The 26312-nt window shown below is 46.5% G+C and overlaps 1 protein-coding gene across 3 annotated transcripts in view; it reads right to left on the bottom strand.

Moving 5' to 3' along the window:
• The window catches only part of KCNN3 (potassium calcium-activated channel subfamily N member 3), a 116793-nt gene extending 97157 nt beyond the window's left edge, over positions 1–19636 (bottom strand). For 2 of the 3 annotated variants that reach the window (XM_069949362.1, XM_069949361.1), the window contains exon 1: positions 18869–19636. In XM_069949362.1, coding sequence (XP_069805463.1) covers positions 18869–19636 — 768 coding nt within the window. Of the gene's footprint in view, positions 1–2075; positions 2098–18868 lie in introns of those variants that run through there. The other variant, XM_069949363.1, reaches the window with a different exon arrangement.
• Between the last annotated feature and the right edge of the window lie 6676 nt (positions 19637–26312).

Below are 26312 nucleotides of genomic sequence, written 5' to 3'. Positions count from 1 at the left end.
CTCTCTCTCTCTATATATATATATATGTATATCAGCCTCTCTTCCTATATAAGCCTCTCTCTCTCTCTCTCTCTCTCTCTATATATATATATATATATATCAGCCTCTCTTCCTATAAATGCCTCTATATATATCAGCCCCTACATACAAGAAATGGGGGCGGGGCTTAGCAGGAGAGAAAGCCTGAAAGCAGAGCCTGTTCCTCAAAGGTACATTAGTGTCACTGTCGTTTTTGTTTTTGTGTTTTTTTGCAGAAAGCAATAGTACAGGCAATTTTAAGAAGCTTTGTAAATGGGTTTATTAGGCAAATAGGCCATTATCTGCATTCAAAAAGACTTTCCCCAGGTCCCTCCCCCCTCCCTCCTCTCTCTCATCCACTGCTCATTATCAGGAAATCTCCACTCTTTTACATCATTCGAGCCCTGTGTAACCTATGGATAGGGGAGGGGGGAGGAGGATTATTAGTCGCCAGCAGAGAGCAGAGAACAAAGCATTACACAGCGGGACCTGCGTGAAAGCCGGTATTCAGAGGCCAGAGAGATCAGTGCTGACTTCAGAGGAGATAGCCAGGTGATGTAGCTGTAAATTAACTCTTTGTTGTCCTGTTTTGGTTCCTCATCTCCCTCTACCCCTCCCCTCTCCATAGAAAACCATGAAAACAGGGGTGAGAGCTTTAAACTGCCTTTTCATTATAAAAATGCATTTTTGGCTAATAAACCCAATAACAAAGTTTCTTAAAATCGCCTGTACTAAATTAAAAATTTTAAAGGACAGTGAAACTTTAAGGCCTCTTATTTCTGACAAGCCATAAAGCTCAGGGCAACTGTCCTATTGTATGTCCCCAGGGCTGCAATGTCATCGCACTTCCAGCTCTCTTTAGTTTCTCTGCAGCAGCTCATTACCTAGTGTAACCCTCTTCTTGCTGTACTGCTGTGCTTCCATTTCTGCTTACATAGAACCTTGAAAACCCAGTACATCAGTAACCCCTTCTCCCGCACATTGTTCTGTACTATCAGCCACTCATATATACTCCAATGTGATATCAGAGCCTGATGAGATACGGCAGCCTGTGAGCGGACATGTTTATCCTGTATTTCTCTAATAGAAATGAATGAGACACTCCAGGTGCTGCACCCCACCCCATGTGATCCCACCAACACTGCCAGACCTGAGATGTGTGATACTGCCTGCTCAGCCACTGTATCTAAGCCTATCCTGTGTGATACTGCCTGCTCAGCCACTGTATCTAAGCCTATCCTGTGTGATACTGCCTGCTCAGCCACTGTATATAATCCTATCATGTGTGATACTGCCTGCTCAGCCACTGTATCTAATCCTATCATGTGAGATACTGCCTGCTCAGCCACTGTATCTAATCCTATCATGTGTGATACTGTCTACTGAGCTGCTGTATCTAATCCTATCCTGTGTGATACTGCCTTCTCAGCCACTGTATCTAATCCTATCATACAAAAATGTACTAGCTGATATTCTACCCCAGAGGTATAACAAGCAAGTGCAAACTATAAAATATGTGGGGTTAATCTACTGGGTGCTATGACAGCAAAACAATACAATATACCTACAAAAAAATACTGTACCCAGATATAATACAATCACGAATGAATATTTATTGATAACACAGACATATAACAATATATATCATAAAAACACAAACTGAATCAGAACGGATGATGACAAAAAACATGGGTAAAGTGCATATACTACAGTGCCGGCCTATGGCATAAATGTGCAAAAATGCAAGCGTTGTAAGTATTACAAATAAGGTGCCTGGCACAATCAATAAATAGGGTCTACATATTCAGCAAGGGTTCATTACAGTAAACAACATGTCCCAAAAAGACCGTAAACCAATATCACAGACAGCCCTATCGCTGAAACATTACCTGATATGTGTGTTCATACAATACCCATGAGGTGCGCCCCGATGCGCGTTTCGGCAACACGCCTTTATCGAGGGGTGGCGCCACACTACTAGATCTGATCTTTTATATCCCCTATTCCTGGCTCTAACCAATGAAAAACTCCATTCCACGCATATTAATAACAATCACCTGCATGTCTCGTCGGCGCATGTTCCCAGGGCCATCCGTCTCAAACACTTCCGGGTCTGAGCACACATGACCCACGCCAAGCGTGATCACGTGACCGTGCTCCGAGCCGCAAGTGGTGTCGGGAGAGACCTCGCACATGCGCACACATGCGGACAAAGTAAAGGAATGCATAAGTGTCATCGGTATATGAATGGGCGTACTATCTAGTCAGCTGTAAACTACATTAAAAGTCCCCTAAAATAGTCACCATTTAATCAGTTGTCAACTACATTAAAGTCCCCCAAAAATAATTCATAAAAACATATATCAGCTACATAATTCAATATATAATACACTAATTAATACATAATACATGTGCAAAATTTGCTCACAAAAATTGTGTATGATGTGCCATAGGCACAAAATATACTAGTGTTAAATAAGTGATATATTAGTAAAAAAAAGAAAAGAAAAAGTGTACAATTGTGTGTTGAATCACTATAAAAATGCCCAGTATAAAGTTTCATATAAAACGCATAAAAAACGCATGTCACAACAATACAATGTGAATAGTGCCAAAATATACAAAATGCTAGAAAATTCATAAATGTGAAATTGCTCAATAATCCAGTGATTTCACTGGATTATTGAGCAATTTCACATTTATGAATTTTCTAGCATTTTGTATATTTTGGCACTATTCACATTGTATTGTTGTGACATGCGTTTTTTATGCGTTTTATATGAAACTTTATACTGGGCATTTTTATAGTGATTCAACACACAATTGTACACTTTTTCTTTTCTTTTTTTTACTAATATATCACTTATTTAACACTAGTATATTTTGTGCCTACGGCACATCATACACAATTTTTGTGAGCAAATTTTGCACATGTATTATGTATTAATTAGTGTATTATATATTGAATTATGTAGCTGATTTATGTTTTTATGAATTATTTTTGGGGGACTTTAATGTAGTTGACAACTGATTAAATGGTGACTATTTTAGGGGACTTTTAATGTAGTTTACAGCTGACTAGATAGTACGCCCATTCATATACCGATGACACTTATGCATTCCTTTACTTTGTCCGCATGTGTGCGCATGTGCGAGGTCTCTCCCGACACCACTTGCGGCTCGGAGCACGGTCACGTGATCACGCTTGGCGTGGGTCATGTGTGCTCGGACCCGGAAGTGTTTGAGACGGATGGCCCTGGGAACATGCGCCGACGAGACATGCAGGTGATTGTTATTAATATGCGTGGAATGGAGTTTTTCATTGGTTAGAGCCAGGAATAGGGGATATAAAAGATCAGATCTAGTAGTGTGGCGCCACCCCTCGATAAAGGCGTGTTGCCGAAACGCGCGTCGGGGCGCACCTCATGGGTATTGTATGAACACACATATCAGGTAATGTTTCAGCGATAGGGCTGTCTGTGATATTGGTTTACGGTCTTTTTGGGACATGTTGTTTACTGTAATGAACCCTTGCTGAATATGTAGACCCTATTTATTGATTGTGCCAGGCACCTTATTTGTAATACTTACAACGCTTGCATTTTTGCACATTTATGCCATAGGCCGGCACTGTAGTATATGCACTTTACCCATGTTTTTTGTCATCATCCGTTCTGATTCAGTTTGTGTTTCTAATCCTATCATGTGAGATACTGCCTGCTCAGCCACTGTATCTAATCCTGTCACGTGTGATACTGTCTGCTGAGCTGCTGTATCTAATCCTACCCTGTGTGATACTGTCTGCTGAGCTGCTGTATCTAAGCCTATCCTGTGTGATACTGTCTTCTCAGCCGCTGTATCTAATCCTGTCACGTGTGATACTGCCTGCTCAGCCACTGTATCTAATCCTATCATGTGTGATGCTGTCTCCTGAGCCGCTGTGTGATACTGTATCTAGCCCTATCACATGCACAATCCTGTGTAGTATGCGATCTTAGAGAGGACAAGTAAAGCCAAACATTCAATAACTACGAGCCCTTCCCTCTGCTTATAAGTCTCTCTCTCTCTTCCTGTATATGCCTCTCTCTCTCTATATATACATATATATATATCAGCCTCTCTTCCTGTATATGCCTCTCTCTCTCTATATATACATATATATATCAGCCTCTCTTCCTGTATATGCCTCTCTCTCTCTCTCTATATATATATATCAGCCCCTCCTCCTATATATGCCTCTCTCTTTCTCTCTCTCTCTCTCTCTCTCTATATATATATATATATATATCAGCCCCTCTTCCTATATATGCCTCTCTATATATCAGCCCCTCTTCCTATATATGCCTCTCTCTCTTTCTTTCTCTCTCTCTATATATATCAGCCCATCTTTCTATATAGGCCTCTCTCTATATATCAGCCCCTCTTCCTATATATGCCTCTCTATATATCAGCCCCTCTTCCTATATAAGCCTCTCTTTCTATATATAAGCCCCCCATGTGTTCTCTCTTTATATAAGCCCCTGTGCCCACCTGTCCTTCATACCCCTTCCTGCCCCCTCTTCCCCCCTCTCCTGGGGCCTCGGCAGCGGAGCTGATTATTTCCCATCGATCCTCCGGATTCCTTATCTATGTCGGCTCGCTCCCAGACTTCACCCCATCCTGTTGTGTGGAAGGACCCTGAGGGTTTGTTCCATTAATGACATATAAACAACTATGCAGCGCTGATAGATAGGCAGCGCCTCTGAGGACAGGTGCAGTATATAACAAATCAGCCACTATCCCCTCATCTACAGGGCCGGATTAAAGGTAGGGCACCCAGGGCACGTGCCCCGGTGCCTTCACCACTTGGGGGCTCCCACCAGCCTGAACCCGGAAGCAGGGTTGCAAGTTCAGACTGGTGGATCTGTAGTTATCTACAGCAACCCCCAGCGGAGCCCAATTGGTGGGGGGGGGGGTGCATTGGGGCCATGGGGCTGGTAGGGGTCGGGTGGGATGATTAGTGCCCCGCATCCATGTCCCTGGCGGAGCATGCAGATCTTCTCCTGCAGGCTGCGTGTGATGAAATGACGTCATTGCGTGGCCCGCAGGAGAAGATGTGCGCCGCTCTGCCACACAGGAGAGCCCCGGAGATCAGAGCTCTCTCACCTGCTTCTCCTGGATGTGGCTGAACCTGTCCCCCTCCAGGAGAGACCTGCTATAAAGCTTCTACTTTGTGGGTGCTCTTTACTGCTTCAGCTAGTGTATGTGATTGGGAACTGCAGATAGGACCTAGACTTCCGAGTCCTGATTCTGCCCGTGATTCATAACTGCATATGCTAGCTGTAGTGGATAAGAGCAGATTCTCACATTGCGTTATTAACACAATAACAATGCGAGAACACACCTTGACACTCACCCCTCCACACTCCTGTCTCTAGGCCTGGCTTCATCCTCAATTGACCATCACATGCCCAACAGAGGAGAATGCTAAGCCATACAGCCAGGAGCGTGGAGGGGTACATGCTAAGTCCCCAACAGTAAGCAGCCATCTGTATAGATCACTAAATAGTTTGGTTTGTTTTTGTTTTTTTTTTGGGGGGGGGCCCTCCACCAACCTTAATCCGGCCCTGCTCATATATAAGCTCCAGTCACTTCTGTACAGGCTGCTTGACTGTATATAGGGGATTGTGTATGACACTGTATATAGGGTGGGTTGTGTATGACACTGTATATAGGGTGGGCTGTGTATGACACTGTATATAGGGAGGCTGTGTATGACTGTGTATATAGGGGATTGTGTATGACTCTGTATATAGGAAGGCTGTGTATGACTGTGTATATAGGGGATTGTGTATGACACTGTAAATAGGGAGGCTGGGTATGACTGTATATAGGGGATTGTGTATGACACTGTATATAGGGAGGCTGTGTATGACTGTGTATACAGGGGATTGTGTATGACAGTGTATATGAGGTTGTGTATAATACTGTTTATAGGGGGTTGTATAAGACAGTGTAGTGCGGGTGTGTATGACAGTGTTTATAGTGGGGTTGTGTATGACGATACCTTTACCTATTGTACACTACCACCATCCTACAACTACTGTACCTGACAGTGACACCATTCTACAACTACTGTACCTGACAGTGACACCATCCTACAACTACTGTACCTGACAGTGACACAATACTACAACTACTGTACCTGACAGTGACACCATCCTACAACTACTGTACCTGACAGTGATACCATCCTACAACTACTGTACCTGACAGTGACACCATACTACAACTACTGTACCTGACAGAGTAAGCATCCTACAACTAATGTACCTGAGAGTGACACCATCCTACAACTACTGTACCTGACAGAGACACCATCCTACAATTACTGTACCTGACAGACACCATCCTACAACTACTGTACCTGACAGACACCATCCTACAATTACTGTACATGACAGACACCATCCTACAACTACTGTACCTGAAAGTGACACCATACTACAACTACTGTACCTGACAGAGACACCATCCTACAACTACTGTACCTGACATTGACACCATCCTACAACTACTGTACCTGACAGAGACACCATCCTACAACTACTGTACCTGACAGAGACACCATCCCACAACTACTGTACATGACAGTGACACCATACTACAACTACTGTACCTGAGAGACACCATCCCACAACTACTGTACATGACAGACACCATCCTACAACTACTGTACCTTACAGTGACACCATACTACAACTACTGTACCTGACAGACACCATCCCACAACTACTGTACATGACAGACACCATCCTACAACTACTGTACCTGACAGTAACACCATACTACAACTACTGTACCTGACAGAGACATCATCCTACAACAACTGTACCTGATAGAGACACTATCCTACAACTACTGTACCTGACAGAGACACCATCCTACAACTACTGTACCTGACAGACAACCATCCTACAACTAATGTACCTGACAGTGACACCATCCTACCACTACTGTACCTGACAGACACCATCCTACAACTACTGTACCTGACAGTGACACCATCCTACCACTACTGTACCTGACAGACACCATCATACAACTACTGTACCTGACAGTGACACCATGCTACAACTACTGTACCTGACAGACACCATCATACAACTACTGTACCTGACAGTGACACCATCCTACAACTACTGTACCTGACAGTGACACAATACTACAACTACTGTACCTGACAGTGACACCATCCTACAACTACTGTACCTGACAGTGATACCATCCTACAACTACTGTACCTGACAGTGACACCATACTACAACTACTGTACCTGACAGAGTAAGCATCCTACAACTAATGTACCTGAGAGTGACACCATCCTACAACTACTGTACCTGACAGAGACACCATCCTACAATTACTGTACCTGACAGACACCATCCTACAACTACTGTACCTGACAGACACCATCCTACAATTACTGTACATGACAGACACCATCCTACAACTACTGTACCTGAAAGTGACACCATACTACAACTACTGTACCTGACAGAGACACCATCCTACAACTACTGTACCTGACATTGACACCATCCTACAACTACTGTACCTGACAGAGACACCATCCTACAACTACTGTACCTGACAGTGACACCATCCCACAACTACTGTACATGACAGTGACACCATACTACAACTACTGTACCTGAGAGACACCATCCCACAACTACTGTACATGACAGACACCATCCTACAACTACTGTACCTTACAGTGACACCATACTACAACTACTGTACCTGACAGACACCATCCCACAACTACTGTACATGACAGACACCATCCTACAACTACTGTACCTGACAGTAACACCATACTACAACTACTGTACCTGACAGAGACATCATCCTACAACAACTGTACCTGATAGAGACACTATCCTACAACTACTGTACCTGACAGAGACACCATCCTACAACTACTGTACCTGACAGACAACCATCCTACAACTAATGTACCTGACAGTGACACCATCCTACCACTACTGTACCTGACAGACACCATCCTACAACTACTGTACCTGACAGTGACACCATCCTACCACTACTGTACCTGACAGACACCATCATACAACTACTGTACCTGACAGTGACACCATGCTACAACTACTGTACCTGACAGACACCATCATACAACTACTGTACCTGACAGTGACACCATCCTACAACTACTGTACCTGACAGACACCATCCTACAACTACTGTACCTGACAGTGACACCATACTACAACTACTGTACCTAACAGTGACACCATCCTACAACTAATGTACCTGACAGAGACACTATCCTACAACTACTGTACCTAACAGTGACACCATCCTACAACTACTGTACCTGACAGAGACACCATGCCACAACTACTGTACCTGACAGACACCATGCTACAACTACTGTACCTGACAGTGACACCATCCCACAACTACTGTACCTGACAGACACCATCCTACAACTACTGTACCTGACAGTGACACCATCCTACAACTACTGTACCTGACAGACACCATCCTTAAACTACTGTACCTAACAGTGAGACCATCCTACAACTACTGTACCTGACAGACACCATCCTACAACTACTGTACCTGACAGACACCATCCTTAAACTACTGTACCTAACAGTGAGACCATCCTACAACTACTGTACCTGACAGACACCATCCTACAACTACTGTACCTGACAGTGATACCATCCTACAACTACTGTACCTGACAGACACCATCCTACAACTACTGTACCTGACAGACACCATCCTACAACTACTGTACCTGACAGTGACACCATACTACAACTACTGTACCTAACAGAGACACCATCCTACAACTACTGTACCTAAAAGGGACACCATCCTACAACTACTGTACCTGACAGAGACACCATGCCACAACTACTGTACCTGACAGACACCATGCTACAACTACTGTGCCTGACAGTGACACCATACTACAACTACTCTACCTGACAGAGACACCATGCCACCACTACTGTACCTGACAGACACCATGCTACAACTACTGTACCTGACAGACACCATCCTACAATTACTGTACATGACAGACACCGTCCTACAACTACTGTACCTGACAGTGACACCATACTACAACTACTGTACTTGACAGACACTATCCTACAACTACTGTACCTGACAGAGACACCATCCTACAATTACTGTACCTGACAAAGACACCATCCTACAACTACTGTACCTGACAGACACCATCCTACAATTACTGTACCTGACAAAGACACCATCCTACAACTACTGTACCTGACAGACACCATCCTACAACTACTGTACCTGACAAAGACACCATCCTACAACTACTGTACCTGACAATGACACCATGCCACAACTACTGTACCTGACAGACACCATCCCACAACTACTGTACATGACAGACACCATCCCACAACTACTGTACCTGACAGAGACACCATCCTACAACTACTGTACCTGACAGTGACACCATACTACAACTACTCTACCTAACAGTGACACCATCCTACAACTACTGTACCTGACAGAGACACCATGCCACAACTACTGTACCTGACAGACACCATGCTACAACTACTGTACATGACAGACACCATCCTACAACTACTGTACCTGACAGACACCATCCTACAACTAATGTACCTGACAGTGACACCATCCTTCAACTAATGTACCTGACAGTGACACCATGCTACAACTACTGTACCTGACAGACACCATCCTTCAACTACTGTACCTAACGGTGAGACCATCCTACAACTACTGTACCTGACAGACACCATCCTACAACTACTGTACCTGACAGTGATACCATCCTACAACTACTGTACCTGACAGACACCATCCTACAACTACTGTACCTGACAGTGACACCATACTACAACTACTGTACCTAACAGTGACACCATCCTACAACTAATGTACCTGACAGAGACACCATCGTACAACTACTGTACCTGACAGACACCATCCTACAACTAGTGTACCTGACAGTGACACCATACTACAACTACTGTACCTAACAGTGACACCATCCTACAACTAATGTACCTGACAGAGACACCATCCTACAACTACTGTACCTAAAAGGGACACCATCCTACAACTACTGTACCTGACAAAGACACCATGCCACAACTACTGTACCTGACAGTGACACCATACTACAACTACTGTACCTGACAGACACCATGCTACAACTACTGTACCTGACAGTGACACCATACTACAACTACTGTACCTGACAGACACCATCCTACAATTACTGTACATGACAGACACCGTCCTACAACTACTGTACCTGACAGTGACACCATACTACAACTACTGTACTTGACAGACACTATCCTACAACTACTGTACCTGACAGAGACACCATCCTACAATTACTGTACCTGACAAAGACACCATCCTACAACTACTGTACCTGACAAAGACACCATGCCACAACTACTGTACCTGACAGACACCATCCCACAACTACTGTACATGACAGACACCATCCCACAACTACTGTACCTGACAGAGACACCATCCTACAACTACTGTACCTGACAGTGACACCATACTACAACTACTGTACCTAACAGTGACACCATCCTACAACTACTGTACCTGACAGAGACACCATGCCACAACTACTGTACCTGACAGACACCATGCTACAACTACTGTACCTGACAGACACCATCCTACAACTACTGTACCTGACAGACACCATCCTACAACTAATGTACCTGACAGTGACACCATCCTTCAACTACTGTACCTGACAGAGTAAGCATCCTACAACTACTGTACCTGACAGTGACACCATCCTACAACTACTGTACCTGAGAAAAACACCATCCCACAACTACTGTACCTGACAGACACCATCCTACAACTACTGTACCTGACAGACACCATCCTACAACTACTGTACCTGACAAACACCATCCTACAACTACTGTACCTGACAGACACCATCCTACAACTACTGTACCCGACAGACACCATGTTACACTCACAGATGTGAAGCTTACACATAGGGACAGAACATTTGTGATTACAGCATTCTGGTGACACGTCTCACTGCTTCCCCCTGCTGGTTCACTATCTGTACACACAATATATAATGGGGTGCATTGTGGGAAATGTAATGGGATAAATATTAAAGGGACTCCAACCCACCCTCCTCAAAGCCCTAAACAAAAGTCATATGTAAGTAGGATAAAGGAGACTGATTCCACATCTGTAATTTGTAGCTTTCTCCTCCTTTGTATATCTCCACTGCAACCCTAGAAACTCCTGAGGATGTCCTCAGACTCCACAGACTCCTCAGCTCCAGAATATAATGGAGAGGACTCCTCAGCTTCGGGAATATAACGGAGAGGACTCCTCAGCTCCAGAATATAACGGAGAGGACTCCTCAGCTCCAGAATATAATGGAGAGGACTCCTCAGCTTCGGGAATATAACGGAGAGGACTCCTCAGCTCCAGAATATAACGGAGAGGACTCCTCAGCTCCAGAATATAATGGAGAGGACTCCTCACCTTTGGGAATATAACGGAGAGGACTCCTCAGCTCCAGAATATAATGGAGAGGACTCCTCAGCTCCAGAACATAATGGAGAGGACTCCTCAGCTCCAGAATATAATGGAGAGGTCTCCTCAGCTCCAGAATATAATGGAGAGGACTCCTCAGCTCCAGAATATAATGGAGGGACTCCTCAGCTCCGGAATATAATGGAGAGGACTCCTCAGCTCCGGAATATAATGGAGAGGACTATTCAGCTCCAGAACATAATGGAGAGGACTCCTCAGCTCCAGAATATAATGGAGAGGACTACTCAGCTCCAGAATATAATGGAGAGGACTTCTCAGCTCCAGAATATAATGGAGGGACTCCTCAGCTCCGGAATATAATGGAGAGGACTCCTCAGCTCCGAAATATCATGGAGAGGACTACTCAGCTCCGGAATGTAATGGAGAGGACTACTCAGCTCCAGAATATAATGGAGGGACTCCTCAGCTCCGGAATATAATGGAGAGGACTCCTCAGCTCCGGAATATAATGGAGAAGACTCCTCAGCTCCGAAATATCATGGAGAGGACTACTCAGCTCCGGAATGTAATGGAGAGGACTACTCAGCTCCAGAATATAATGGAGAGGACTCCTCAGCTCCGGAATATAATGGAGAGGACTACTCAGCTCCGGAATATAATGGAGAGGACTACTCAGCTCCAGAATATAATGGAGGGACTCCTCAGCTCCGGAATATAATGGAGAGGACTCCTCAGCTCCGGAATATAATGGAGAGGACTACTCAGCTCCAGAACATAATGGAGAGGACTCCTCAGCTCCAGAATATAATGGAGAGGACTACTCAGCTCCAGAATATAATGGAGAGGGCTACTCAGCTCCAGAATATAATGGAGGGACTCCTCAGCTCCGGAATATAATGGAGAGGACTCCTCAGCTCCGAAATATCATGGATAGGACTACTCAGCTCCGGAATATAATGGAGAGGACTACTCAGCTCCAGTATATAATGGAGAGGACTACTCACCTCCAGAATATAATGGAGAGGACTCCTCAGCTCAAGAATATAATGGAGAGGAGTACTCAGCTCCAGAATATAATGGAGAGGACTACTCAGCTCCATAATTTAATAAAGAGAGCTACTCATCTCCAGAATATAATGGATTAGACTCCTTAGCTCCAGAATATAATGGAGAGGACTCCTCAGCTCCAGAATATAATGGAGAGGACTCCTCAGCTCAAGAATATAATGGAGAGGACTCCTCAGCTCCGGAATATAATGGAGAAGACTCCTCAGCTCCATAATATAATGAAAAGGACTACTCAGCTCCATAATATAATGGAGAGGACTACTGAGCTCCAGAATTTAATGGAGAGGATTACTCAGCTCCGAAATATAATGGAGAGGACTACTCAGCTCCGGATATAATGGGGAGGACTCCTCAGCTCCGGAATATAATGAAGAAGGACTACTCAGCTCCGGAATATAATAGGGAGGACTCCTCAGCTCCGGAATATATTGGAGAGGACTACTCAGCTCCGGAATATAATAGGGAAGATTACTCAGCTCCAGAATATAATGGGGAGGACTCCTCAGCTCCAGAATATAATGGAGAGGACTACTCAGCTCCGGAATATAATAGGGAAGATTACTCAGCTCCAGAATATAATGGAGAGGACTCCTCAGCTCCGGAATATAATGGAGAGGACTCCTCAGCTCCGGAATATAATGGAGAGGACTACTCAGCTCCGGAATATAATGGAGAGGACTACTCAGCTCCAGAATATAATGAAGAGGACTCCTCAGCTCCGTAATATAATGGAGAGGACTACTCAGCTCCGGAATATTATGGAGAAGACGACTTAGACTCCTTCATTTGTGGCTTGTAGTAATGGAATGCAAGAACATAGAAAGATTCAAATTGCAGATGTAGAATCAGTGTTGTATAATCTACAAATGTGTAATATACTGATAACATAAGGTTGGTGGGTGTTTTAGAGGTGATAGAGTCGCTTTAAAGTCTTAATCAGACCTGATGGAGTCATAGATCTAGTGGTGTAATACTCAGTGCTGTGTAATATGTATATAATATATAATAGTATAATACCCAATACTCCCCAGTATGATGGTATAATACTCAGTGCTGTGTAATATGTATATAATATATAATACTATAATACCCAATACTCCCCAGTATGATGGTATAATACTCAGTGCTGTGTAATATGTATATAATATATAATACTATAATACCCAGTACTCCCCAGTATGATGGTATAATACTCAGTGCTGTGTAATATGTATATAATATATAATAGTATAATACCCAATACTCCCCAGTATGATTGTATAATACTCAGTGCTGTGTAATATGTATATAATATATAATACCCAGTACTCCCCGGTCTGATGGTGTAATACTCAGTGCTGTGTAATATGTATATAATATATAATACTATAATACCCAATACTCCCCAGTATGATGGTGTAATACTCAGTGCTGTGTAATATGTATATAATATATAATAGCCAGTACTCCTCGGTATGATGGTGTAATACACAGTGCTGTGTAATATGTATATAATATATAGAACTATAATACCCAGTACTCCCCAGTCTGATGGTGTAATACTTAGTGCTGTGTAATATGTATATAATATATAATACTATAATACCCAGTACTCCTCGGTATGATGATATAATACTCAGTGCTGTGTAATATGTATATAATATATAATAGTATAATACCCAGTACTCCTCGGTATGATGGTGTAATACTTAGTGCTGTGTAATATGTATATAATATATAATACTATAATACCCAGTACTCCCCAGTATGATGGTATAATACTCAGTGCTGTGTAATATGTATATAATATATAATAGTATAATACCCAATACTCCCCAGTATGATTGTATAATACTCAGTGCTGTGTAATATGTATATAATATATAATACCCAGTACTCCCCGGTCTGATGGTGCAATACTCAGTGCTGTGTAATATGTATATAATATATAATACTATAATACCCAATACTCCCCAGTATGATGGTATAATACTCAGTGCTGTGTAATATGTATATAATATATAATACTATAATACCCAATACTCCCCAGTATGATGGTATAATACTCAGTGCTGTGTAATATGTATATAATATATAATACTATAATACCCAGTACTCCCCAGTATGATGGTATAATACTCAGTGCTGTGTAATATGTATATAATATATAATAGTATAATACCCAATACTCCCCAGTATGATTGTATAATACTCAGTGCTGTGTAATATGTATATAATATATAATACCCAGTACTCCCCGGTCTGATGGTGTAATACTCAGTGCTGTGTAATATGTATATAATATATAATACTATAATACCCAATACTCCCCAGTATGATGGTGTAATACTCAGTGCTGTGTAATATGTATATAATATATAATAGCCAGTACTCCTCGGTATGATGGTGTAATACACAGTGCTGTGTAATATGTATATAATATATAGAACTATAATACCCAGTACTCCCCAGTCTGATGGTGTAATACTTAGTGCTGTGTAATATGTATATAATATATAATACTATAATACCCAGTACTCCTCGGTATGATGATATAATACTCAGTGCTGTGTAATATGTATATAATATATAATAGTATAATACCCAGTACTCCTCGGTATGATGGTGTAATACTTAGTGCTGTGTAATATGTATATAATATATAATACTATAATACCCAGTACTCCCCAGTATGATGGTATAATACTCAGTGCTGTGTAATATGTATATAATATATAATAGTATAATACCCAATACTCCCCAGTATGATTGTATAATACTCAGTGCTGTGTAATATGTATATAATATATAATACCCAGTACTCCCCGGTCTGATGGTGCAATACTCAGTGCTGTGTAATATGTATATAATATATAATACTATAATACCCAATACTCCCCAGTATGATGGTATAATACTCAGTGCTGTGTAATATGTATATAATATATAATACTATAATACCCAATACTCCCCAGTATGATGGTATAATACTCAGTGCTGTGTAATATGTATATAATATATAATACTATAATACCCAGTACTCCCCAGTATGATGGTATAATACTCAGTGCTGTGTAATATGTATATAATATATAATAGTATAATACCCAATACTCCCCAGTATGATTGTATAATACTCAGTGCTGTGTAATATGTATATAATATATAATACCCAGTACTCCCCGGTCTGATGGTGTAATACTCAGTGCTGTGTAATATGTATATAATATATAATACTATAATACCCAGTAGTTCCCGGTCTGATGGTGTAATACTCAGTGCTGTGTAATATGTATATAATATACTATAATACCCAATACTCCCCAGTATGATGGTGTAATACTCAGTGCTGTGTAATATGTATATAATATATAATAGCCAGTACTCCTCGGTATGATGGTGTAATACACAGTGCTGTGTAATATGTATATAATATATAATACTATAATACCCAGTACTCCCCAGTCTGATGGTGTAATACTTAGTGCTGTGTAATATGTATATAATATATAATACTATAATACCCAGTACTCCTCGGTATGATGATATAATACTCAGTGCTGTGTAATATGTATATAATATATAATAGTATAATACCCAGTACTCCTCGGTATGATGGTGTAATACTTAGTGCTGTGTAATATGTATATAATATATAATACCCAGTACTCCCTGGTCTGATGGTGTAATACTTAGTGCTGTGTAATATGTATATAATATATAATACTATAATACCCAGTACTCCTCGGTATGATGGTGTAATACTCAGTGCTGTGTAATATGTATATAATATATAATACTATAATACCCAGTACTCCCCAGTCTGATGGTGTAATACTTAGTGCTGTGTAATATGTATATAATATATAATACTATAATACCCAGTACTCCCCAGTCTGATGGTGTAATACTGAGTGCTGTGTAATATGTATATAATACTATAATACCCAGTAATCCCTGGTCTGATGGTGTAATACTTAGTGCTGTGTAATATGTATATAATATATAATACTATAATACCCAGTACTCCCTGGTCTGATGGTGTAATACTCAGTGCTGTGTAATAATGTATAATGGATATAATATATAGTACTCAGTGTTGTGTAAAATGTATATAATATATAGTACTCAGTGCTGTGTAATATGTATATAATATATAATAGTATAATACCCAGTACTCCCCGGTCTGATGGTATAATACTCAGTGCTGTGTAATATGTATATAATATATATAATATATAGTACTCAGTGTTGTGTAATATGTATATAATATATAATAGTATAATACCCAGTACTCCCCGGTCTGATGGTATAGTACTCAGTGCTGTGTAATAATGTATAATGTATATAATATATAGTACTCAGTGTTGTGTAATATGTATATAATATATAATAGTATAATACCCAGTACTCCCCGGTCTGATGGTATAGTACTCAGTGCTGTGTAATAATGTATAATGTATATAATATATAGTACTCAGTGTTGTGTAATATGTATATAATATATAGTACTCAGTGTTGTGTAATATGTATATAATATATAGTACTCAGTGCTGTGTAATATGAATATAATATCTCATATTTTATTTTGTTACTGAACTTTGGATGTATGCATTAACCCCTTGCACATTTCTCACCGGAGAGTCATTCATTTTTTTTGACAGAACTTTTTAGCTGGAAACTCTCTGAGAGGAAATTATTGATTTTTCTGGAGCAGATGAGGATATTAGCATATGAAGGGGGGGGCACTAGAAGCCCCCATCCTCTGGGGACAACGCCTGGTAACCCTGCGGCGGCCTCTATCTCCTCCCGGGGCTCATGACACCCCAATACCTGTGGCTTCTTCACTGCACAATGACTCAGTATAAGGGGGGGTCCTGGTGCTGAGGGGAGTCTGCCCCCTGTATATAAACAGCCTGCTCTTATACACAGTCTAAATGACCAGTGCCGTATCCTCAGCATAGGAAAACATGGGAAGCCCCTGAGGCGCCAAATCTCTAGCCCCGTCTGCATTACACACGGGTGTCTGACAGCAGCAGATGTCTCACATTAGACAGATACATGTACAACAGCTGAAATGGCACCAGCACCCCTCCCTGCCATCCCTATATACCGTGGCCCCCTGTCCATCATCCCACCACAATTAGCCTCTGCTGGCATCTGTGGCCCCTCCATTAACTACTTACACCCTGCTCCCCATCCAGGAGGAATCCACAACCCTGGGACACATTATTAGTGACTGGTGCATTCAGGACCCTAGGAAAGCTGGGTGGCAAGCCTGTCATGTGTGGCATTAGTAACAGAGCTGCCATTAAGGACTCCGGAAAAGCTGGGTGACAACCTTGCCATTTGTGGAGTTACTAACAGGACTGTCATTCAGGACTATGGGAAAGCTGGGTGACAACCATGTCATTTGTGGCGTTACTAACAGGACTGCCATTCAGGACTCTGGGAAAGCTGCGTGACAACCTTGCCATTTGCGATGTTACTAACAGGACTGCCATTCAGGACTCTGGGAAAGCTGGGTAAAAACCATGTCATTTATGGTGTTACTAAAAGGACTGCCATTCAGGACTCTGGGAAAGATGGGTGACAAGCACCAGACCTATCACTCATCAGTCCTTTCCAGCTCGGTATGGATGACCTGAACTCGCCACCCCACATTCCCATTCGGCCCGCGTCCCTCCTCGTCTCTCCTCCCTGACATCCTTAGATTTGCTCGGCAGATGGTGCTCAGGACTTAGAAGCGGCTTCTTCTGACTGCAGATCGGGGGGGAGAGCTCATTGTACATTCAGTGGGGACTGATCTATGCGAAGTCCCATCGACCTCCGAAGAGACCCCCCCAGCCTCATCCCCCATGACAGCAGCCTCTTCTCCCCCAGACATTCACCTAATGCAGCTGCCTGCTTGACACCTGTAGCCATTTTTCTCCCAGCATCCTCTACACCCTGGGATCTGTCTCTATAGGTTGTATATGAGTATGTCCGTCCCTGCGGGTACTGCAATTCTTACACACCCCATATGTGGAGGATAGGAATCGAGCAATCAGCGCACCAAGGCCCATTAACTCCTCCAGAGCCGGAGCAGCAGTCCACCTGGTGGGTGATGGTGCCTATCTGCCAGGCTAAGGAAGGTGGCATATCCTAGGACCCTGCATAGCACCCGTCCAACCACCCAGCCCCAGCATCTCCCTCTCAGAGGTGCTGATCCTACCTTTTCGTACAAACCCCATGACAGTTCTGTCTCAATGACCATGACAACTATTCCAAACATCCCGAATATCAATGCGTAGTCACTGAGCCTCTTCCGTTTCTCGAAAAGCGCCCTCCGGTGTCCCAATTTATATCCAATGTTTTGATGCTTCCTCTTGTTGGGTTTGGGGTAGTTGGAGGTGGCAGTGTTATTGCCTGAGTGTTGGTGGTTCTGCGTGGCATTGGGATGGTGGTGGTGCAAATTCTGGTTGGAGTGGTGCTCATCCTTGGAAGAGATGACTATCTCGGGAGCGTTGCTGGAGTTGAAGATCTGAAGCGGTTGGCTTTCGGGCTCTGAGTCTATCAGGTTCCTTCTGGAGGCACTTAGTCGGCTGAGGGGCTTCATCACCCCCCCGGTATATTTACAAGAGCTCATGGCTATTTCGGTGAATGGGTTGCTGTCCCTTCTGTGGACGAGAGGACTGGCTTGTCTGTGCTTGCATCCTCCGCCAGCCCCACTTGTAGACGCTGAAGTTGGAGAGTGTCCAACCAAGTGGTCACTTAAATTGAGCTGGCTGCCCTGCCTGGAGGAAGAAGGGTGGTGGAGGACGGTGGAGTTGTTAGAAGGAGGTGCCCTGAAAGCTGACGGAGAGGACGAGTGCAACAGGCTGTGATGGTAGCTCTGGCTCTGCAGCTGGTTGGCAGAGTCCCCCGATAACGGGCAGTGACACTTGGGTTCTTCCTCCATGTCGCCGACCCCTGAATCATGAAGGTGCCCAGAGGTGTCCATGACGGTGGTGGCGGTGATGGTGGAGTGGATGTGATGATGAGATGCCTTCAGCCCCCCAATCCTGACACTCTGTGTGCAATATCCTACAGGGAAACGGGGGAAGAAGACAGATTAAAGACAAGAGGCAAAGGTGCAATGGCCTCCCCTCCCTCCCCGACCGTGCCCAGGAGGCCAGTGCCATGCAATCCTCAGGTGCCACTTTGGCAGCTCTTACATGTCATTGTATGGGAAGGTGCTGGGGAGCCGAGATCCTGCCTGCCTCTTCTCTCTATAGCCAGCTCTGTCTCCCTTACAAGCCAAGCCCATCTCCTGGCAGCCGCCTCCTATTGGCTTGTCTGGCAGCTGTGACTAGCTGATCCAGCCCTACACCGTCGCTTTAACCTCTCCGCAGCTACAGAGGTGCCCAGGTGAGGCACTGAGGGATCGTGCTGGCATCCGCGCCTGGACCAGTCCCCTCCAGCCTGGGCCTCCCCTCCGCCTCAAACCTCCTCACCACAGTGGGCCATGGGGATGGTAAACCAATGCACAGGCAGTAGAGGGGACTGGCAAGCCGGGGGTTAATCCTGCACACAGGATGTAGCCGGCATTTCACTATTAGATTGCAAGCTCTTCTGCTCCAGGCAAGGAAGAGGCACAAAGTTCCTCCAGTGCTCCCTCACAATCTGCACTGCGCAGCACCATCTATTCTATGTATAGTGCTAATGTATATGTGTGAGGCATGAGGCACAGAGAGGGATGAAGCACAGAGAGGCATGGGGCACAGAGAGGGACGAGGCACAGAGAGGGATGAGGCACAGAGAGGCATGGGGCACAGAGAGTGATGAGGCACAGAGGGATGGGGCACAGAGAGGCATGGGGCACAGAGAGTGATGAGGCACAGAGGGATGGGGCACAGAGAGGCATGGGGCACAGAGAGGGATGAGGCACAGAGGGATGGGGCACAGAGAGGCATGGGGCACAGAGAGTGATGAGTCACAGAGGGGCATAGGGCACAGAGAGGCATGGGGCACAGAGAGGTATGGGGCACAGAGAAGGATGAGGCACAGAGAGTGATGAGGCACAGAGGGGCATGGGGCACAGAGAGGCAAGGGGCACAGAGAGGGATGGGGCACAGAGGGATGGGGCACAGAGAGGCATGGGGCACAGAGAGTGATGAGGCACAGAGAGGCATGAGGCACAGAGGGATGGGGCACAGAGAGTGATGAGGCACAGAGGGATGGGGCACAGAGAGGCATGGGGCACAGAGAGTGATGAGGCACAGAGGGATGGGGCACAGAGAGGCATGGGGCACAGAGAGGGATGGGGCACAGAGAGGCATGGGGCACAGAGAGTGATGAGGCACAGAGAGGCATGGGGCACAGAAGGATGGGGCACAGAGAGGCATGAGAGAGAGGGATGGGGCACAGAGAGGCGTGAGAGAGAGGGATGAGGCAACGAGAGGCATGAAGCACAGAGAGGCATGGGGCACAGAGAGGGATGGGGCACAGAATGGGATGGAGCACAGAGAGGCATGGGGCACAGAGAGGGACAGGGCACAGAGAGGCATGGGGCACAGAGAGGCATGGGGCACAGAGAGGGATAAGGCACAGAGGCATGGGGCACAGAGAGGAACGAGGCACAGAGAGGCATGGGGCACAGAGAGGCATGGGGCACAGAGAGGCATGGGGCACAGAAAGGCATGGGGCACAGAGAGTGATGAGGCACAGAGAGGCATGGGGCACAGAGGGATGGGGCACAGAGAGGCATGAGAGAGAGGGATGAGGCAAAGAGAGGCATGGGGCACAGAGAGGGATGGGGCACAGAGAGGCATGGGGCACAGAGAGGGATAAGGCACAGAGAGGGACGGGGCACAGAGAAGCATGGGGCACAGAGGGATGGGGCACAGAGAGGGATGAGGCACAGCGAGGGATGGGTCACAGAGTGGGATGAGGCACAGAGAGGGACGGGGCACAGAGAGGCATGGGCACAGAGAGGCATGGGGCACAGAGAGGGACGGGGCACAGAGTGGGATGAGGCACAGAGAGGGACGGGGCACAGAGAGGCATGGGCACAGAGAGGCATGAGGCACAGAGAGGCATGGGGCACAGAGAGGGATGAGGCACAGAGAAGCATGGGGCACAGAGAGGCATGGGGCACAGAAAGGCATGGGGCACAGAGAGGCATGAGGCACAGAGCAGGATAGGGCACAGAGAGGCATGGGGCACAGAGAGGGATAAGGAACAGAGAGGGACGGGGCACAGAGAAGCATGGGGCACAGAGAGGGATGAGGCACAGCGAGGGATGGGGCACAGAGTGGGATGGGGCACAGAGAGGGACGGGGCACAGAGAGGCATGGGGCACAGAGAGGGATGAGGCACAGAGAGGGATGAGGCACAGAGAGGCATGGGGCACAGAGAGGCATGGGTCACAGAGAGGGATGAGGCACAGAGAAGCATGGGGCACAGAGAGGCATGGGGCACAGAGAGGCATGGGGCACAGAGAGGCATGAGGCACAGAGCGGGATAGGGCACAGAGAAGCATGGGGCACAGAGGGATAAGGCACAGAGAGGGACGGGGCACAGAGAAGCATGGGGCACAGAGGGATGGGGCACAGAGAGGGATGAGGCACAGCGAGGGATGGGTCACAGAGTGGGATGAGGCACAGAGAGGGACGGGGCACAGAGAGGCATGAGGCACAGAGAGGGATGAGGCACAGAGAGGGATGAGGCACAGAGAGGGATGAGGCACAGAGAGGCATGGGGCACAGAGAGGCATGGGGCACAGAGAAGCATGGGGCACAGAGAGGCATGGGGCACAGAGAGGGATGAGGCACAGAGAAGCATGGGGCACAGAGAGGCATGGGGCACAGAGAGGAATGAGGCACAGAGCGGGATAGGGCACAGAGAGGCATGGAGCACAGAGAGGGATGAGGCACAGAGAGGGATGGGGCACAGAGAGGGATGAGGCACAGAGAGGGATGAAGCACAGAGAGGCATGGGGCACAGAGAGGGATGAGGCACAGAGAGGCATGGGGCACAGAGAGGTATGGGGCACAGAGAGGGATAGGGCACAGAGAGGGGTGGGGCACAGAGAGGGACGGGGCACAGAGAGGGATGAAGCACAGAGAAGCATGGGACACAGAGAGGGATGAGGCACAGAGAGGCATGAGGCACAGAGAGGGATGAGGCACAGAGAAGGATGAGACACAGAGAGGCATGGGGCACAGAGAGGCATGGGGCTCAGAGAGGCATGGGGCACAGAGAGGGATGAAGCACAGAGAGGCATGGGGCACAGAAAGGCATGGGACACAGAGATGCATGGGGAACAGAGAGGCATGGGGCACAGAGAGGCATGGGGCACAGAGAGGCATGGGGCACAGAAAGGGATGAGGCACAGAGAGGCATGGGGCACAGAAAGGGATGAGGCACAGAGAGGCATGAGGCACAGAGAGGGATGGGGCACAGAGAGGCATGGGGCACAGAGAGGCATGGGGCACAGAGAGGGATGAGGCACAGAGAGGCATGGGGCACAGAGAGGCATGGGGCACAGAGAAGGGTGGGGCACAGAGAAGCGTGGGGCACAGAGAGGCATGGGGCACAGAGAGGGATGAAGCACAGAGAGGCATGAGGCACAGAGAGGCATGGGGCACAGAGAGGCATGGGGCACAGAGAGGCATGAGGCACAGAGAGGCATGGGGCACAGAGAGGCATGAGGCACAGAGAGGCATGGGGCACAGAGAGGGATGGGGCACAGAGAGGCATGGGGCACAGAGAAGCATGGGGCACAGAGAGGGATGAGGCACAGAGAGGCATGGGGCACAGAGAGGCATGGGGCGCAGAGAAGGGTGGGGCACAGAGAAGCGTGGGGCACAGAGAGGCATGGGGCACAGAGAGGGATGAAGCACAGAGAGGCATGAGGCACAGAGAGGCATGGGGCACAGAGAGGCATGGGGCACAGAGAGGCATGAGGCACAGAGAGGCATGGGGCACAGAGAGGCATGAGGCACAGAGAGGCATGGGGCACAGAGAGGGATGGGGCACAGAGAGGCATGGGGCACAGAGAAGCATGGGGCACAGAGAGGCATGGGGCACAGAGAGGCATGGGGCACAGAGAAGGATGAGGCACAGAGAAGGATGAGGCACAGAGAGGGATGGGGCACAGAGAGGCATGGGGCACAGAGAGGCATGGGGCACAGAGAGGCATGAGGCACAGAGAGGGATGGGGCACAGAGAGGCATGGGTCACAGAGAGGCATGGGGCATAGAGAGGGATAAGGAACAGAGAGGCATGGGCACAGAGAAGGGTGGGGCACAGAGAAGCATGGGGCACAGAGAGGCATGAGGCACAGAGAAGCATGGGGCACAGAGAGGCATGGGGCACAGAGAAGGATGAGGCACAGAGAAGGATGAGGCACAGAGAGGCATGGGGCACAGAGAGGGATGGGGCACAGAGAGGCATGGGGCACAGAGAGGCATGGGGCACAGAGAGGCATGAGGCACAGAGAGGGATGGGGCACAGAGAGGCATGGGTCACAGAGAGGCATGGGGCACAGAGAGGGATAAGGAACAGAGAGGCATGGGCACAGAGAAGGGTGGGGCACAGAGAAGCATGGGGAACAGAGAGGCATGGGGCACAGAGAGGCATGAGGCACAGAGAGGCATGGGGCACAGAGAGGCATGGGGCACAGAGAGGGATGAGGCACAGAGAAGGATGAGGCACAGAGAGGATGAGGCACAGAGAAGGATGAGGCACAGAGAGGGACGGGGCACAGAGAGGCATGGGGCACAGAGAAGGGTGGGGCACAGAGAAGCATGGGGCACAGAGAGGGATGAGGCACAGAGAAGGATGAGGCACAGAGAGGCATGGGGCACAGAAAGGCATGGGGAACAGAGAGGCATGGGGCACAGAGAGGCATGGGGCACAGAGAGGGATGGGGCACAGAGAGGCATGGGGCACAGAGAGGCATGGGGCACAGAGAGGGATGAGGCACAGAGAAGGATGAGGCACAGAGAGGCATGGGGCACAGAGAGGGATGGGGCACAGAGAGGCATGGGGCACAGAGAGGCATGGGGCACAGAGAGGGATGAGGCACAGAGAAGGATGAGGCACAGAGAGGCATGGGGCACAGAAAGGCATGGGGAACAGAGAGGCATGGGGCACAGAGAGGCATGGGGCACAGAGAGGGATGGGGCACAGAGAGGCATGGGGCACAGAGAGGCATGGGGCACAGAGAGGGATGAGGCACAGAGAAGGATGAGGCACAGAGAGGCATGGGGAACAGAGAGGCATGGGGCACAGAGAGGCATGGGGCACAGAGAGGGATGAGGCACAGAGAGGGATGGGGCACAGAAAGGCATGGGGAACAGAGAGGCATGGGGCACAGAGAGGCATGGGGCACAGAGAGGCGAGGGGCATGGGGCACAGAGGGGCATGGGGCACAGAGAGGCATGGGGCACAGAGGGGCATGGGGCACAGAGGGGCATGGGGCACAGAGAGGCATGGGGCACAGAGAGGCATGGGGCACAGAGGGGCATGGGGCACAGAGGGGCATGGGGCACAGAGAGGCATGGGGCACAGAGGGGCATGGGGCACAGAGGGGCATGGGGCACAGAGAGGCATGGGGCACAGAGGGGCATGGGGCACAGAGGGGGGGGCACAGAGAGCGATAGGGCACAGAGTGGTGTGAAGTCAGTTTGATGGATGGATAATACTTGTTGCTTCCTTGAGGCATGGACTGTGATGTAAGGAGTCTATGAATTCAATAAAATCCAATACATGAGGCACTGTATACCTTATGCCTCAGAAATATCATAGGCCGTCTTCAAGAATATTATATTTGTATTGTCCCCAGTGAGACATGATGATACGATTCATCCATCCGTCTATCCGAGGGAGGAAAGTTTGAGATCTCCGGCTCGGTGCTTCTTACTGGGGACTGTTGCTATGGACACTGACGGGTTTTTCCTTTTACATGTTATTAAGGGGGAGGGAAAGTCACACGTCTATATTTGTCAGATAGGTGGTATCTCCTCCCCTGCCCCCTCACCTCCAGGTAATGAGGGAAAGTGACTCCCAGATGATGTTAGCAGGGGAACTACAAATCCCACAATACACACAGGTCACAGCCGGGTGAGCGGAGAACAGAGGAATCCGACTGATGGAATGAAAGTCATGTGAGAAATTTACAACTGTACAGTGATCTGACAGCCACATCTCCCAGCGTGCAAGACAGTGACATACAGTAGTCTGGGGAGAACTGATTATAACTACTATAATACTGCTCCTATATACAAGAATATAACTACTATAATACTGCTCCCTATATACAGGAATATAACTACTATAATACTGCTCCTATATACAGGAATATATCTACTATAATACTGCTCCTATATACAGGAATATAACTACTATAATACTGCTCCCTATATACAGGAATATAACTACTATAATACTGCTCCTATATACAGGAATATATCTACTATAATACTGCTCCTATATACAGGAATATAACTACTATAATACTGCTCCTATATACAGGAATATAACTACTATAATACAGCTCCTATATACAAGAATATAACTACTATAATACTGCCCCTATATACAGGGATATAACTATTATAATACTGCCCCCTATATACAACAATATAACTACTATAATACTGCTTTAATGTAGGCCTAGCGGCATTAGTATC

The sequence above is a fragment of the Dendropsophus ebraccatus genome, chromosome 13 (assembly GCF_027789765.1).
Source record: "Dendropsophus ebraccatus isolate aDenEbr1 chromosome 13, aDenEbr1.pat, whole genome shotgun sequence".
In the NCBI taxonomy this organism is placed as follows: Eukaryota; Metazoa; Chordata; class Amphibia; order Anura; family Hylidae; genus Dendropsophus; species Dendropsophus ebraccatus.
The sequence above is the reverse complement of the archived record's forward strand: the minus strand, read 5'-3'. Positions and strand labels throughout refer to the sequence as shown.